General features: G+C 44.0%; 1 protein-coding gene across 1 annotated transcript in view; it reads left to right on the plus strand.

Annotated features, from left to right (window-relative positions):
- The window catches only part of ulk3 (unc-51 like kinase 3), a 56168-nt gene extending 40713 nt beyond the window's left edge, over positions 1 to 15455 (plus strand). Inside the window, exons 15-16 of the mRNA XM_059640132.1 lie at positions 781 to 847; positions 12183 to 15455. Coding sequence (XP_059496115.1) covers positions 781 to 847; positions 12183 to 12199 — 84 coding nt within the window. The 3' untranslated portion in view covers positions 12200 to 15455. The remainder of the gene's footprint in view (positions 1 to 780; positions 848 to 12182) is intronic.
- The last annotated feature ends 1669 nt before the right edge of the window (positions 15456 to 17124 follow it).

Consider the following 17124-nt stretch of genomic DNA (forward strand, 5'->3'; position numbering starts at 1 on the left):
TTCTGTCCACTTTCTTTGCTTTGTTTTCTGTCCCCATTTCGCTCCTCTTTTTTCTGTCTCCTCTCCCCTCTCCGTTCCTTTTATTCTCTCTCCTTCCTACTTCTCTCTCGCTGTATTGTCTTTCTTTCTCTCCTTCACTTTCTGTCACTCTCTGTATCCCTCTGTCTCTCTCTCTTACAGTCCACCCATCTGAGGGATTTCCAACTATTTCCACATAATGTAATGGATGTTGGGCCACCCCAGCATCCACTGCAGCAGCACAAGTCCCTTGGGAAACCTTTGGGCTCCCAAAGTTTTCATTGAGACCTTTCAGGACGACATGAATGGGCCAGCATTGCAATCTATAGGCTTCCATTCAACAGTAAAGAGACCAAACCCATATGGGTGCGAAATGATGATTTCAGTGATGATCCAGTGACTGAATGGCTTGCCTCTCAATCTGAGACTATATCTCATGGCCTAAAATCCCTTCCAGCCACAGGAAATATCATTCCCGCGTCTACCGCAAAAAACCCTCTAAGAATTTTGTAAGATTCAATGATATCACTTCTCATTGCCTCTAATCCCTTGATGACGCAAGCCGAGTCTCCTCGATGTGTCCTTAAAGGGAGTTAAATCGTGGATTAGCCGTCGTCTTATTGAGGCCATGCAGCCCCTTGAGCCAGTTCTGCCATTCCTTCGCTCCTCCTCTTCCTGAAGAGTTACTTCAGCATTTTTGTCAATCTTTTTGTTTTGGGTGCAGTTATGTCAAAGTGAATTTTATTGTTTTGTCTTCCTCAGATGAGAGAGACTCAGAAAGAGGCAGCTACTATGGATCAGGATCCGTTCTCTGAGTCCGTCAAAAGCAGTGAGTAAATAAAGATCTGCTACGCTTCTTCCTCTCACTGTTTAGTGTAGCCTGACTGTCACAAGCTGATCTTTGAGTGAATTCAGAGCAAAGTCTGGAGAAAGCTGGTTGTTTATCCTTGACATGGGCAACTGAGGGATGGCCCGATGGAAGCTCCAATCCGAATTCCCTTCCAGTACGGTTCTAAGCTGGTACTGAGGGATTGCTACATTGCCTTGGGTGCCACACCTTGTATTAGACATTATTAGGACAGTCTTGGAGTCAGGAGTGTGAGACTGGATAGTGACTACAAGAGGGGAAGAAGGCTTGTTCAAAGTGGTAGGTTTTAAGGAGTTTCCTAAAGGAGAACAAAGAGGCTTGGTTCCACCTCTGTTGCCATAATACAGTGGACGAGGAAGTCTACAGCGGTGGTGTCCTTAACTCTGGGCCAGAAGATCTAGGTTCAAGTCCTACCTGCCTCTTTGCAAAAAAAAATGCGGGAAGAGAAAATAGAAGGAAAGTAGCTCACTCTTCCTAAAAAAATACAAAGAGTTGTGGATTAAAAATAGAAATAGCTGGAAAAGCTCAGCAAGTGCAGTGGCAGTTGTGGAGAGAAATCAGAGTTAACGTTTTGGGTCCAGTGACCCTTCCTCGGGACACTGGACATTGGAAATCAGAATCAATAATCGGGAATTGCTAGAGAAACCCAAGTAGGTCTGGCAGCGTATGTGGAGAGAAATTAGAATTAACGTTTCTAAGGGTCGCCAGACCCAAAACATTAACTCTGCTTTCTCTCCATTGATGCTACCAGACCTGCTGAGTTTCTCCAGCAATTTCTGTCTTTGTGGCCAGCTCACAACTTGTGGGCTTGAGGCAAAATGGTTGTTCAGGGGCAGGGGGTGGGGTGGTGGGGAGCAGTGAGGGCATGGTGGCAAGGAGGAGTTCTACTCCACCCCAAAACCAGATCGCCCTCACTTTTGTGCATTTCTCCTTGGACTCAGAAACCTGACCTCCTCCCCCTTCTACAGCCTGACATCCCGTAAGTCCAGCATCCATGGACTACACGTTGCGGTTCCAGCCATGGCCACTACTGTGTTCTGTCGCTGCTGAGGCCACTTGGATGGCAAATCCTGAGCAACAGAATCCATTGCCCTAGCAGAAGACCCCATCCCGATCGTATCACCTTGAAGTTTTGAAGCTATTTCTTCCTACTGGGTTGGAGGAATATGGGGAACGGTGATGAACACTACCTCCACCCCCCAAACTATGCAAAATTCACCCCATTGAGTTCATGTCTCTCTCCCTCTCTTTCTCTCTCTCTCTCTCTCTCTCTCTGAAACTGTGTGGAGTTTTGGTCTCCTGACTTGAGAAAGGATGGCACTGGAGGGGGTGTAGAGGAAGTTCACTAGGTTGATTCCAGAGTTGAGAGGGAGAGATTGAATAGACTGAGGACTATGCTCATTGGAATTTAGAAGAATGAGGTGGGGGGGGTTCAAATTATGAAACGGATGGATAAGATAGAGGCAGGGAGGACTAGAGGGCATAGCTTCAAAATACATGGGGAGCAGATTTAGGACTGAGCTGAGGAAGAACATCTTCACCCAAAGGGTGGTGAATCTGTGGAATTCCCTGCCCAGTGACGCCATTGACCCTACCTTGTTGACTGTTTTTAAGGCAAAGATAGATTTTTGAACAGTAAAGTAATTAAGGGTTATGGTCAGGGAGAGGGTTAGTGGAGCAGAGTCCATGAAAAGATCAGCCATGATCTTTTTGAATGGAGGAGCAGGCTCAATGGGCCAGAAGGCTTATTCCTGCTCCTGTTATTCCTGTTCTTACGTTAAATGCAAGGTTGGGTTTTGAAAACTGAGATGTTGGTCGATTGAGAGTCATTGTGGGGACCAGCGAGCATGTGGGGGCAGTGAGTCGGTCTCAGTGGGATTTTAGATACAGGCCACAAGGGCTCGGAGACAATCTGTATTTATTTACAAAGTCCCAAATATAATGGGCCTGTCTTCAGTGACATGGAGTGACCATGCCTAGATGCGCTTGACAGAAGATGATGCATTGAATGGTTTTATGAATGGTTCCACAATGCTGAGAGAGAGAGGTCTCATAAAGTTATTAGTGGAGCTGACTACAAGGCCAAAGTTTAGAAGATCACCTCATTGGCAAGAGGCTGCAGCTAAATATAAATTTGATTTATTCGTGATTCTCTGTGCTGAAGTAAGACATGTTGTCAGTGTTTGATTCCACTCTGACAATTTTAATGAGGAAAGCACTGAGAGAGAGTGAATTAACCCCTCGTCTGACTGTCTCCCCTTGTGCTGACTGTCACCTTCCCTCCTCCCAACATTCTGTCTGTCAAGTCAAAGGTCATTTTCTTGCAGAATGCTCCATCTCCACAATGTGGGGACCACATGCGGTGGGTGGGGATTACATTTTCCAGTGGTTATCCAGCTTGCAATGGAGCTTTTCACGTGAATGTTGGCTTTGCCTTAGGGAAACCCCCCTTCCACCTTTAAAAAGAAAGTTTGGAGTTTTTAGTGCAGTTAAATCTATCATGGGGCATCGAGCCACATGAGGACATGCCAGAGAGATGCTCAAAAAGGTAGGTTTTAAGAAGTGACTTAAACCAGCTCGAGACATGAAGCAGTTTAAGGGAGAATTCCAGATGGTAGGATAAATACTTCTGAAGGAACAACCATCCAGCAGTGAAGCAGTTTAAACTGGCAGGAGGTGACCGGGCTTGTGGTGTTGTCACTGGAATAGTAATCGAGAGGCACAAGCTAAAACTCTGGGCATGAGTTCAAACTCCATCATGTTCTACTTGTGGGTTTTTTAAAAATTAATTCATGGGAGGTTGGTGTTGCTGGCTAGGCCAGCATTTATTGCCCAACACCATAACCCTTGAGAAGTGGTGGTGAGCTGCCTTCTTGAACCGCTGAAGTCCATGTGCCATAGGTAGACCCTTAGGGAGGGAGTCCTAGAATTGACCCAGTGACACTGAAGGAACGACAATATATTCCTGAGTTAGGATGGTGCGTGGCTTGGAGAGGATCTTGCAGGGTCTCCCACATATCTTCTACCCTTGTCTTTCTGTGTGAAAGTGGTCTTGGGTTTGGAAGGCACAGTCTAGGGAGCCTTGGTAAGTTTCTGCAGTGCATCTCGTAAATTGTATACACTGCTGCTACTGAGCATTAGTGGTTGACGGAATAAATGTTTTTGAATTTCGTGCCAGTTAAACAGGCTGTTTTGTCCTGGATGGTGTGAAGCTTCTTGAGTGTTGTTGGAGCTGCACACTCCCAGGGCAAGTGGGGTGTATTCCATTACATTCCTGACATGTGCCTTGTAGATGGTGGACAGGTTTTGGGAGTCAGGAGGTGAGTTACCCATTGCAGGATTCCTAGCCTCTGAGCTGCCCTTGTAGCCACAGAATATATACGTATTCCAGTTCAGCTTCTGACTATCCAGCAGTTGTGTGTCACAAGTGTTACTTGCCACCTTTCAACTCAAACCTGCTTATTGTCTAGGTCTCACTGCATTTAGACTACTGTTTCAGTATCCAAGGAATCACAAACAGTGCAGAGCATTTAGAAATCTGCCATCCTTGCCTATGATGAATGGCTATGATGAAGGGACCCTTGAGTGACTGTCTGTGCAGAGTTTTCACTTCTCCTGTGTCTGCGTCGGTTTTCTCCAGTTTTGTCCCACAGACCAAGGATGTGCAAGTTAGGCCGATCGGCCATGCCAAATTGCCTGTAGTGTTCCGAGATGTGTACATTAGGTGTGTTAGCCAGGGGAAATGCTAGGTCGGGGTGGGGGTCTGGGTGGGATGCTCTTTGGTGGGTCAGTGTGGGCTGAATGGCCCGTTTCCACACTGTAGGGATTCTGTGATGTGGCCCAGCGATGTGGTTAACACTTTACTGCCCTCAGTTTAAGGGCAATCAGGAATGGATAATAAATGCTGGACTTGCCAGTGGCACCAACATCCTATGAAAAAGGAGAAAAATATTGGGAATTTGCAAGAGTTCGGAATTGGAGGAATGCGAATAGCTGAGAGTTCTACTTTGGAACGACTTTGTAAGAGTACTACAAGTGAATGATATTGGGCTTCAAAAGTTAACTCTGTTTCTCTCTCCACAGAGACTGCCAGGCCAGCTAATATATATTTTAAAAATGTCACTTTTTGAAATGATGTCAGATTGTAGACAGCAATTACCTGCAGATTTGCTGAGCTGCCAAATTTGCAATTTGCCACAGAATTCATCGTGCAGCTGGTGTTGGGGAGAAAACTGGTCACTTCACACCGTTGTCGCGTGGATTCTGATTGAAATAACTGCTGTAGAGAACAGGGGCTCTTGTCAAAAATTCTACTGCTCCCCCCCCCTCTGCCAACAAGCAAATCAATAGCGATGTACAATTCTATCGCTCCTTTGTGGTAGTGTGATGTCTCCCCCACCCACCGATGATCTACTATCACTGACCATGATTGGGTGGTGGCCTCGGACACCTCACTGTGATTGGACAATGATCTCCTATCACTGACCGTGATTGGGTGGCATTCTTACACACCTCACTGTGATTGGTCAGTAGTCTGTGATTTCGTGACTGTAGGGGGAGACAGTGTCATAGCAACAGTGTCACTGGGCTTATAATGCAGAATCCCTGGGCTGATAGTGGTTCAAATCCTGAGCGCACAATTTAAGTTTAATTAATAATATCTGGAATATAAAGTGAGCTTGCAGATGCCATTAAACTATCATCAACTGTTGTAAAAACCATCTGGTTTACAAATGTTCTTTAGGGAAGGAAATCTGCCAGCTTTACCCAGTCTGGCCTACATGTGACTTCAGACTCCTAGCAATCTGGTTGACTCTCCCCTGTAATGGTCCAGCAAGCCACTCAGTTCAAGGACAATCAGAGATGGACAGTAAACCAGTGAGTCCAGATCAAAGAATGAAAGAAAATGACCATGGCATACAAGGAGCTTATGTTGCTTGTTATGCTGCTTTATTAGGGCACAATTTATGTTACTTGTTCAGCTGTGTCATACTTAAATCATTATTTTGGTGTGTTGCCAACAATTCATGTATTAATTCTTACGGGGAAGTAAATCTGTGTTTTTCATTCTTCTGCTATTCATGATTTCTTCATTGAAGCATGTATCCCACACATAGTCAGCACCCCCTTGTATTTGTGCAGCAGTTTTAACCCCACCCTGATACCAATGATTTCCCATCCCAGGTGGGCTATAATTGCTGATTCATGGGTTCTAATTGAAATAACTGCTGTAGAGAACAGGAGCTCTTGTCAAAAATTCTACTGCTCCCCCCCCTCTGCCAACAAGCAAACCTCCAGTCCTCTTTAACATCTGGACCGTGTCAGCTTTTACATTTGCCTGAAAGGTGGGGGGTCTGCAAAATTACGGTTGTCCTTCAGTGCCTGAGCTTTGACATTGTCTGAGTGTCAGCTTGAGTGCTTACAGAACAGTGATGCTTTGTCACCAGAACTGAATCATTTCAAAGCAGTCTGTGTTCCACTCCCCTTCCTTACAGTGGATGCAGGTGGCAGTGTGCAAACTTTTGTCGACTTTTCAAATAAAGAGAGTCTTTCTCTTGATTCAGGTGGGACATGAGTGTTTTCTCACTTATTTTCCTCTCTTGTTTTTCTCATTCATTTTGTTGTCCCGCCTTACTGATTTTTAAGTTGAAATGCGAATGGGTTAAATGATCAGGTTCCTGACCCAGTACAGTCTGACTGTCAGCTCCATTCCAGTTGGGTCAATGCACTGAGCTGGGGTGTTTTTGTTTGGATTATGTAGTGCACTGTGTCTTGGGTTTGATTCTCTGAGTCAGCTGTTGGTGTTACCTTGACAGAATCAAAGCCCCGAGCCCTACATAGTCATCCTTTTCAGATAACAGGTTAATTCCCTTTAGAATGCCTCATTTCAACGTATCTCCACCACACCCTCAGGCAACATGTTCTAGATCGTAACCACTCTTCATGTGTAAAACTTTCTCCTCATGTCACTAATGCTGCTTTTGCTAGTTACCTTAAATCCATTGTTATAATGTCACCCCTTTATAATAGCGGGCAACTCAGATCCATGGAGTGAAACCCAGTGTGACAAATTATATGTTTAAGTTTTTGCAGACATATACTGAATATAGAATCCATACAATGTGAAAGCAGGTCATCCTGCCCATTGAATCTGCACCGACCCTCTGAAAAGCATCCCATGCAGACCCAACCCTGTACCTTATCCCTGTAACCCTGCATTTCCCATGGCTAATCCACCTAGTCTATACTATGGAGTCCCTAGACACTATGGAAAGTTTAGCATGGCCATGTACTAACCTGCATATCTTTGGACTTTGGGAGGAAAACCATGCAGACATGGGGCGGATGTGCAAACTCCACACAGTCGCCTCAGGTTGGAATCAAACCCGGGTCCCTTGAACAGTGAGACAGCAGTGCTAACTACTGAGCCACCATGCTGCCCTTCACCCTATATTCACATGAGACTGTCCATATTCTCTAACAAAGATCAGAGGTTAATTACACAAATTAAAATTGAAAATGGTATGTATAAAAACCAGTTTAGAAATACCTCAATGTAAATACAAAAAAAAAGCTTCAATATGTTTCTCAGCAACATACTTTAGATACTCAATCCAGGGAAAGTGTCTCTCCAAGCTTAACTCTTCAATTTATTGCCTAATTGATTCTTTCAGGCTATAATGACCTGGATTCCTTTTTATTTCTAATAGCTGAGGAACATCTTTCTCGTTCTGATGGCCAAAGCTAGTATCTGGGCCCAGCCTGTTTTCTGTCTGTTATAAACACTTAATTTTGTAAACACTTCACCAATTAATTGCACAGACATCCTGCTAAGTGTTAGACTTAAAATCACTTACCTTCTTGGGAAGCATGTATTCAGTTCACTGTTCCAAAATGACTTGCTGACCTTTTTAAAAAAAGAAATTGCCTTCACAGAACTGAAACCACATGTCTTTTAATTCTAACTTAAAATGTAAATTCCCAATTGATAATATATTCTACACCTTTTTTACATTGCACCTTTGCGTTCTCAATCTTTCGACCAGTGGAAACAGTTTCTCCTTCTGCACAGTAGGTGGCACTCTCACCTCAAAGTCAGAGGGTCTCCCACTGATCACAAAATCCAGTCTGACACTGTGTGCAAGGTTGACATTAAGATGTAGGTGTCATCTTCTGTCACAGGTATACATGAAAGATTTGATTATTTCGAAGATGATGTTGTGGTGTTCCGTCTAACTCCTGTCCAACATTGAAACTTCAACCTTGCTCAGCAGTCCCTCAGACCGAGGAGGGTGCCTACCATAGAGTTGTAGAGGAAGTGAGAGAGAAAGAAAGGGAAAGAGGAAGAGAACACAAGAAAGGAGAAGGGGGAGAACAAAGGGTAAGAGAGAATGAGGAAGGAGAAGAGGAAAAGACACAGAGGCTTTGAAAGACGTGGGTGAAGTCAGTGAAAGGAAACAGAGGTGGGGCAAAGGGAAAACAGCATTAAAGCCCAATCCACATTGATGATCAGTGAGAGGTCTGAGGCACAGACAAAAAGGCCCTTTGGCCCATTGAGTCTGCGCCAGTCAAAAACAAACCACGTGATTATTGGAATCCCATTTTTCAGCACTTGGCTCATAGCCTTGCTTGCCTTGGCATCACAAGCATACATCTAATTACTTGTTAAGTGTTATGAGAGTTTCTGCCTTGTATACTTTGGCATATGGTACTCTCTGTTCTCAGTTATTGAGGTCAAAGCTGGTATTCCTCAAATAAGCTCTCAGGGTGTCTTTGAAAAGTTTCCACCGGCTGCCCTGTGACCTTTGATACTCTAGAGTAGAGTGTGAGTTTTGGAGGGCAAGTGTTTGGATTTTTGATGCAGGAACCTGTCCAGTGCGAGTAGCTGAGTGAGAATGGTCACCTCAATACTCGGGGAACCTGCTTCCTACAGCAACCTGGTGTTCATGCAGCAGTCTGTCCAACTGAAGCATAAGACATCAGCCATCAGTGCTAAAACACATGAACTGCGCATATAACATTGCTGTTTGAGGGAACTTGTTGCAATGCGAGCTTTTGTATTTGGTGATTGAGGAATGAATATTAACTGGGACACCAGGAAGCAATTCCCTGTCCTCTTCCGCTCTTCCGACAAGTAACTTTCACTGGAAGAGAAGGTAATATTTGGATACAGGATTAAGTGTCCTGACACTGCCAACATCCAGATCTGCAGGATCCCAGGAATCTCCAGCACGTTCCTGATCTCTTACAAAATCCCAGCGAGATTCTCTCTGCTGGGGGGGGCAGCTGCTGGAGAGAGAGTTTGGAGAAGCCAAAGAGCCATTTGTTTTGATTATATTTGGATCAGCAGCAATAAATTTTGTTTACAATATGTAATTAATGTATCGTGTGACACAGTTTATATTTCCACTGCGCAGAAGGCACATATTTGTAAGGCTTTCTGACTTGCTTGCTCTGTGCAGTCTAAACACAGCCTGGTAAATCGCAATAATGATGCAACTAATAAGACAGTGGCCCGAAAAGAATGCGAGCCTGGGTTAAATTGGTGGGTCTCCATTCTGGGACAAATTACAGGCAGAAAGCTGAAGCAGTAAAGCAGACATATGCTTTTAATATTCCCATTTAATGCTGTGAAGGGGTAAGTGGAGGCAGGAGAGTGTGAGAGCAGATACAATGTTGGCATTTTGAGTGGATCTTGTGTTAATTGTGATTCAAGCAGGAGGCTGGGATAACTGCATTAAACAGCCCCTTGTGCCGCTGTTGAGTTCTAACACGGATCTTGAAATGTACTTCCATCTGGTGTGTGTTTGACTTATTACTATTTGAGGTTTTTTTTGGTGCAGCAGACCTCTCACTGACTACTGACTGATCATCAAAGGTAATGTGCGTTTCTGTAGTGCCACTCATAACTTTAAAGGAAGTCCCTAACCACTTCTCAGCCCCATTACCTACTGTCTGCAATGAATCCACTGCAAAATAGTGCAGAAATCTGAAATAAAAATGGAAAATCCCAGAAATGGGGTGACCAAAATAGCAGACGATGACCTCTCAAAGTGCACTCACAGTTACAGGAAATTCGGCAACCTGCTTATTAAATTAGATTCAATTCCCTACAGTGTGGAAACAGGCCCTTTGGCCCAACAAGTCCACACTGCCCCTTGGAGCATCCCACCCAGGCCCATCCCCCTATAACCCACACATCCCTGAACACTACGGGCAATTTAATATGGCCAATCCGCCTAACCTGCACAGGTTATGCACAGCAAGATCCTGCAGACAACAGGTAGTAGACTGTAGTAAAATCTGTTTTAGTGATGTTGGTTGATTGTTACATATTAGCCAGGCGACTGGAGGGAACATCTGTGTTCTTCAGAATAATGGAGTGAAATCTTTTGCATTCGCCTTGTGCAGGTGTCAGTTTAACGTCTCAAAAGTCAAAATCGGCACTGCTGGCAGTGCAGAATTCTCTCACTTCTGTGCTAGGAATTTCACCCATCCTCATTGTGTCACCTTCTGAGCTATGGCCAGCTCCTGTAAAGTTAAAAGTTGGACCACATATTGCTATAGGATACCCAATCTCTGAAATGTCCTTAAATACCACAACCCTCTGATATGTCTGTACTACTCTCATTCTGGTCTTTTGCACATTCCCCATTGGCAAATCATGCCTTGGGCTGCCAAGGTTCAAAGCTTAAAGGAGGCCACCGTCATCCCAGTGCCAAAGAAAGTTTATGCAGCATGCCTCATAACCACTGCTTGTTGGCTCTGATTCCCCCATAATTATGAAGTGCTTCGAGAGCTTAGTCATGGCTCGCTTTAATTCCAGCCTACCCACTAGCCTTGATCCTTTGCAGTTTAGCTACTGGCACAACAGGTCCGTGGCAGATGCCATCTCACTGGCCATACACTATTCCCTGGAACATCTGGATAACAGGGATACCTACTTACTGACTACAGCTCTGCCTTCAACACCATAAATCCAAACAAACTAATCTCCAAACTCTGAGACCTAGGTCTCAACTCCCCACTGTGTAACTGGATCCTTGGCTTCCTGACCCACACACCGCAATCAGTAAGAATAGATGATAAACATACCTCAAACATAATCTTCAACACTGTAAGCCCCCTGCTATAATCCTTATATACACATGACTGTGTGGCCAAATTCCACCTGAAATCTCTTTACAAGTTTTCTGGTGACACCACAGTTGTAGGTTGGATCTCAAACAATGACAATACAGTGTGTGGGAAAGAGATTGAGTGCTTATTGTTGTGTTTATACCATGCCATCTCTCCACCACTGTCAACAAGAGAAAGGAAATGGTCATTGTCTTCAGGAAGCAGAGGCACACCCCATCTGCATCAATGGTGCTGACGTAGAAGTGGTCGAGAGCGTCAGGTTTCTAGGATTGATGATCGCCAGCAATCTATCCTGTTGACACGATGGTGAAGGAGGCACAACAATGTCTCTGCTTTCTCAGGAGGCTAAAGAAATTTGGTATTTCCATAGGACTCTTAGCAATTTTTAAAGAGGTACCTTGGAAGGATCCTATCTCTGCTCTTCCCAAGACATCAAGAAACTACAGAGAGTTGTGAGCACAGCCCAGTCCATCATACAAACTGGCCTTCCATCCATTGACTCCATCTATACTTCCCACTGCCTTGGGAAAGCAACCAACATAATCAAAGAACTTTCCCACCCCGGTCATACACTCTTCCATCGCACAGAAGATATAAAGGTTCAAATACACATTCAAACAGATTCAATAACAGCTTCTTCCCTGCTGTTATCAGACTTTTGAACAGACCTCTCAAATGTTAATGTTGATCTCTCTCCCTGTGCACTTTCTCTGCAGCTATAACACTACATTCTGCACTCTTGTTCTGCTACCCTGATGCACTTTGCAGTGTACGATCTGCTGTAGTGCATGTAAAATGACACTTTTCACTATATCTCGGTACGTGTGACAACACTAAATCAAACTCAGATTCATTCCTTCTGTAAGAAATCCTTTCTCCTCCTTTAAGGCACTCATTAACACCACATCCTTTGGCCAGTTTTTTTTTGATCAGCTGTCTGAATGTCTCTTACTGTAAGCTAAAGCTTAATAAAGACTCCTCTGAAGTGATTTGGGATAGATTTATCACTATGAGTGCAGTTTGTAATTGGGGAAGATTCCTCCCAATTTACAAATTCTAATAACCGCCGCAGTTCCTGAGAAGGAAATTTAAGGCTGTAAGCTCACTTGTCCAAGTTTTAATTGTATTTGTATTCTTTTCTTAATTTGTGTTACAGGTTGTTCACTCCAGTGATCTTGAACGTCAGTTTCACTTTGCTCACACCTGGCTGCTGTCTTTTCTCCTGGACGTAACTTTGAGGGTATTGAATCACAATCTCTTGACTGAAGCAACGATAGTACTACAAATCATATCGGTACAAGAGTCTTTCTGGGAAACAGTTTTATGCTTGCACTTTAAAACAAAATTGCAGAACTTGAATATTGCTGAAAAGAGAGACATGTTGTCGAAGCCTTTCACCTTGCACTCATCAGGACAAGAACAAGAATGCCAAATTCTAAACAATCAAGTTTATATTACAGGAGAAAAGGATGCTCATTGGCTGACACCTCTAGTTGAGGTGTTGCTCTTAAGGTAGCAACAAATAACTAAATGCTTCCCTAAGATCCAGGGTAGTTCAGAAAGATGCAAGGCTTGAACATATTCCTTTTGTTTGCAGAGAACAGATTAATGCGAATGAATGTATGTTCCTGTTAGCAAGTGTAAATGAGCCATATTATGAGCTCAACTGTTTTAATTTGATTGCCTTAAGTTGGCTGTCAGAGTAGCTATTAGTGAACTCTGGATTGCTCAGCAGTTGCCCCTCCATGGAACTACATCAAACAGAGGTTCTGCATTGTGTTTTGGAGGTGGGGGCTGAATGAGTTTGGTCTGTATCTGTTTATTAAAAATGAAAAAAACACAGCTTGCTATTTGATTCGATCAGCTAAACTGCTGGAATTTGTCCTGATGGATGCAAGAAGAAAATTTTTGGCAACAAGTTGTTCTTTACACAATCACAAACCCGGATGTTTAACCTTTCATGGGTACGACATAATATTTTTGTCACTTGAGCAGTCCTGTTTAATTTTGGCCACAGTTAGACTTTTGAATTTGGAAATGACTCCATGCTGCTTTCTCGTCATGGCTGCTGTTAATCATTCTGTTTCGCCTTACATATGTGTGACACTTGTATCCACTGATTGGATACAGAAATGCAGATATCAACTAACCATCCAGACAATGAGCCAAATAAGTTTAGAAAAAGGAAGAGCTTGCAATTAGATGGTACTGTATCCAAACCTTTTAGTGACACAGTGACTTTTTGAAGAGTAAACGGAATGGCTGCAACTGAAGTTTCCAAATAAATTCTTTCTGCCATGCTAGAGAATTTGCCAAACTTCAAGAAGGAATTCCAAAAAGTCCTTTCAGATTGTCCAGTTCCAGCATTAGTTTTCAAACTGTTTCTTGATATTATGCCTACTGTATTGCTATATTTTGATCTTAATTTTGATAACCGATTTCAGACTCGTATGTTTTTCTGAGTACCAGGGTACCCCAATGGTGAGGGGTGGTGGTTTTATCTGGTAGCATCTATCCAATTCCAAATGCCGTCATCCACCCCTGCCTGCGTTATTGATTCAAATTGCTTCTGTGTCTAGCCAGACCCTCTTTGGGAGAGAGGGGTTTGGGTTTGCCCTCGTTGCTGTAATCCTGTGCAGACTAGAACCTGGAGGAATGCTCACTTGATGGGAATTCTGCTCCGAGAGGTTCACGTGCTTCTGGAAATGATCAGAAAGTCTAAAGTTCACCCAGTGACAGGCAGGAGCTAAAATAACCTGCAAGCCCTTCCACCCTGTCCCTGACAGTCAGGGTATCTCTTGGTGAACTCACTCCACATGCCTGCTGTGTCGATATGATCTCCCTGGAGACGTGAGGCAAATAGACAAGAATGTAAGAAAGAAGAAAGACTCTCCTGAAACACCCTGCTCTTTTTGAAGTGACCAGGATGAGTCCAGGAGACACTGATCACCATTACCAGGTGCCCACCTCCTGTGAATATACAGCTGTGTGTTGAAGAGGAGGCCATTCAGCCCCACAGGCCTGTGCCACCATTCAATTAGATCACAGCTGTGCTGGGAGCTTTTTATTTTGAAATGAAATCTAGTAACCTTTGTCAACATAATTTCCACCACCCTGCCCACCACCTCAGTCACCTAGAACGTAATTGTCCAGGTTGATTAGATTAGATTACCTACAGTGTGGAAACTGGCCCTTCGGCCCAACAAGTCCACACCGCCCCTTGAAGAATCCCACCCATTCCCATCCCCCTATAACCCACACACCCCTGAACACTACGGGCAATTTAGCATGGCCAATCCACCTAGCCTGCACATCTTTGGACTGTGGGAGGAAACTGGAGTACCCGGAGGAAACCCATGCAGACACGGGGAGAATGTGGAAACTCCACACAGAAAGTTACCCAAGGCTGGAATCGAACCCAGGTCCCTGGTGCTGTGAGGCTGTGGTGCTAGCCACTGAGCCACCGTGCCGCCCCCTGAGCCACCGTGCCGCTGGAGGGGGACGTACAGGAGCAGAGGGTGAAGCTTTATCATTCAGTGCTGATTTATCTATAAACCTGGCCATTTCTCTCCCATTCTCCATGTGACCCAAGAAGCAATCATGGCATCTTTGCTTTACGAAGGTGGTGGGTGAATTCTTAGCTCAGTTTATTTGGTTCCATTTCTCAATCAGAGCCACAGCTTTCACAGCGAGAATGACAAACCCCACCCCCAATTAAATGCCCTGGGAAACAGAACTGAGTTCAATATCACTGATCATTATGGTTAGATATTTCAAACTTACAAATAAGTTAACATGACCTCTTATAAGCAGAATTTTGTTTAGCCTGTGAAGCAGTTTGTACATGTTATGTAGCAAATCATTTCTATGACAGCTTATGTCGTTTGTAAGTTTGTTTTTGTTGCTGACACCAGTCACGTTAATGCCTGAATAGTTTTACTTGACTTTCTAGAAATAATTTAAGGGCTGAATCAACCGTTTCTCTTGCACTGAATTTTAAAAATTTGAATTTGAAGTGAGTATGAGTAATGACCTGATTGAAGTCTTTGTGACTGTGAAAGGGTTTGATGTGTTTATCCACTTTTCCCTGAAATGTATCAGAGCTTCTCACCCCTCCTGCTCCATATGGGAAGAAGTGTCTCTTGAATTCCTTATTGGATTTCTTGCTGACTGTCTTATGTTGATGGCTCCTGGTTTTCAACGTTTCCAGAAGAAGAAAGGATCCAATCTACTTAAGACCCTATAAAACCTTGAAAAAGATTTACATTTCAGAATCCTCCAAATACTTGAGGAGGCTGTCCCAAGTTAAAACCTGATTCAGTTCCGAACTTACCTCAAGACAGAAGAAAGATCAATGAAATGGTCTCAATATGCACATTGCCTTTATGAAACTAAACTGTTAGAAATAATAATGTCTGTGTTATTCTTACCTGCTGCTGGTGTTGGTCTCTGGGTTTATTTTGAGCATTCTTTTTAAATTTGCTTATGAGATAATTGAAGGGAACTGTTTAGGAGAAGTGACAGCTGAATGATGTGCAGGATTTGGGAACTAAATGGACAACAGTAAAGACCTGGTCATTAATTCTGAACAGTTCAGTAAACGTGTGTGTGCGCGTGTGCGTGCGTGCGCGCGCACACAGCTGCTGCAGGAGCTAAGCTCTTTCCAGTTCCGTAGTCATCTCCTTCTCTCTCTGTCTTCTCCACCGTCCCTCCAATTTTGTAGAAGACTCTGCACCCTCCACTACCCAGCTCCACTTTCCAAAGTACAGTTTAGTGTGAAAAGCTGACAAGTCAGCTTAAATTGCACATCCTAACATTTTCAGCACATTGGGGCATCTTTTGGTTTATTTCTACTGTCTGAGGAACCGACAGGAGTTTTAATAGTACCTTCAGCTGCCTGTACCCTAAGTTCTGGAATTTCCACTGTAAACTTCTCCATCCCTTTCTTTTACAGCACTTCTTATGGTCTTATTTTGAGACATAGGAGTGGAAGTAAGGCCATTAGGCCCATCAAGTCCACTCCGCCATTTAAATCATGGCTGATGGACATTTCAACACCACTTCCCTGCACTCTCCCCGTAGCCCTTGATTCCTTCTGAGATCAAGAATTTGTCGATCTCTGCCTTGAAGGCATCCAACGTCCTGGCCTCCACTGCACTCTGCGGCAATGAATTCCACAGGCCCACCACTCTCTGGATGAAGAAATGTCTCCTCATTTCCATTTTAAATTGACCCCCTCTAATTCTAAGGCTGTGCCCACGGGTCCTAGTCTCCCCGCCTAACGGAAACAACTTCCCAGCGTCCACCCCTTCGAAACCATACATTATCTTGTAAGTTTCTATTAGATCTCCCCTCAACCTTCTAAACTCTAATCAGTACAATCCCAGGATCCTTAGCCGTTCATCATACGTTAAAGCTACCAGTCCAGGGATCATCCGTGTGAATCTCTGCTGGACACGCTCCAGGTCTAGTATGTCCTTCCTGAGGTGTGGGGCCCAAAATTGGACACAGTATTCTAAACGGGGCCTAACTAGAGCTTTATAAAGTCTCAGAAGCACATCGCTGCTTTTATATTCCAACCCTCTTGAGACAAATGACAACATTACATTTGCTTTCTTAATTACGGACTCTTACCTGCAAGTTAACCTTCAGAGAATCCTGGACCAACAGTCCCAGATCCCTTTGTACTTCTGCTTTGTGAATTTTCTCACCATTTAGAAAATAGTCCATGCCTGTATTCTTTTTTCCAAAGTGCAAAACCTCACATTTGCTCACATTGAATTTCATCAGCCATTTCCTGGACCACTATCCTAAACTGTCTAAATCTTTCTGCAGCTTCCCCACCTCCTCAGTACTACCTGCCTGTCCACCTATCTTCATAGCATCGGCAAACTTCGCCAGAATGCCCCCAGTCCCTTCATCCAGATCATTAATATATAAAGTGAACAGCTGCGGCCCCAACACTGAACCCCGCGGGACACCACTCGTCACCGGTTGCCATTCTGAAAAAGAGCCTTTTATCCCAACTCTCTGCCTTCTGTCAGACAGCCAGTCGTCCATCCAAGCCAGTAGCTCACCTCAACACCATGGGCCCTCAC

The sequence above is a fragment of the Stegostoma tigrinum genome, chromosome 36 (assembly GCF_030684315.1).
Source record: "Stegostoma tigrinum isolate sSteTig4 chromosome 36, sSteTig4.hap1, whole genome shotgun sequence".
Taxonomy (NCBI): Eukaryota; Metazoa; Chordata; class Chondrichthyes; order Orectolobiformes; family Stegostomatidae; genus Stegostoma; species Stegostoma tigrinum.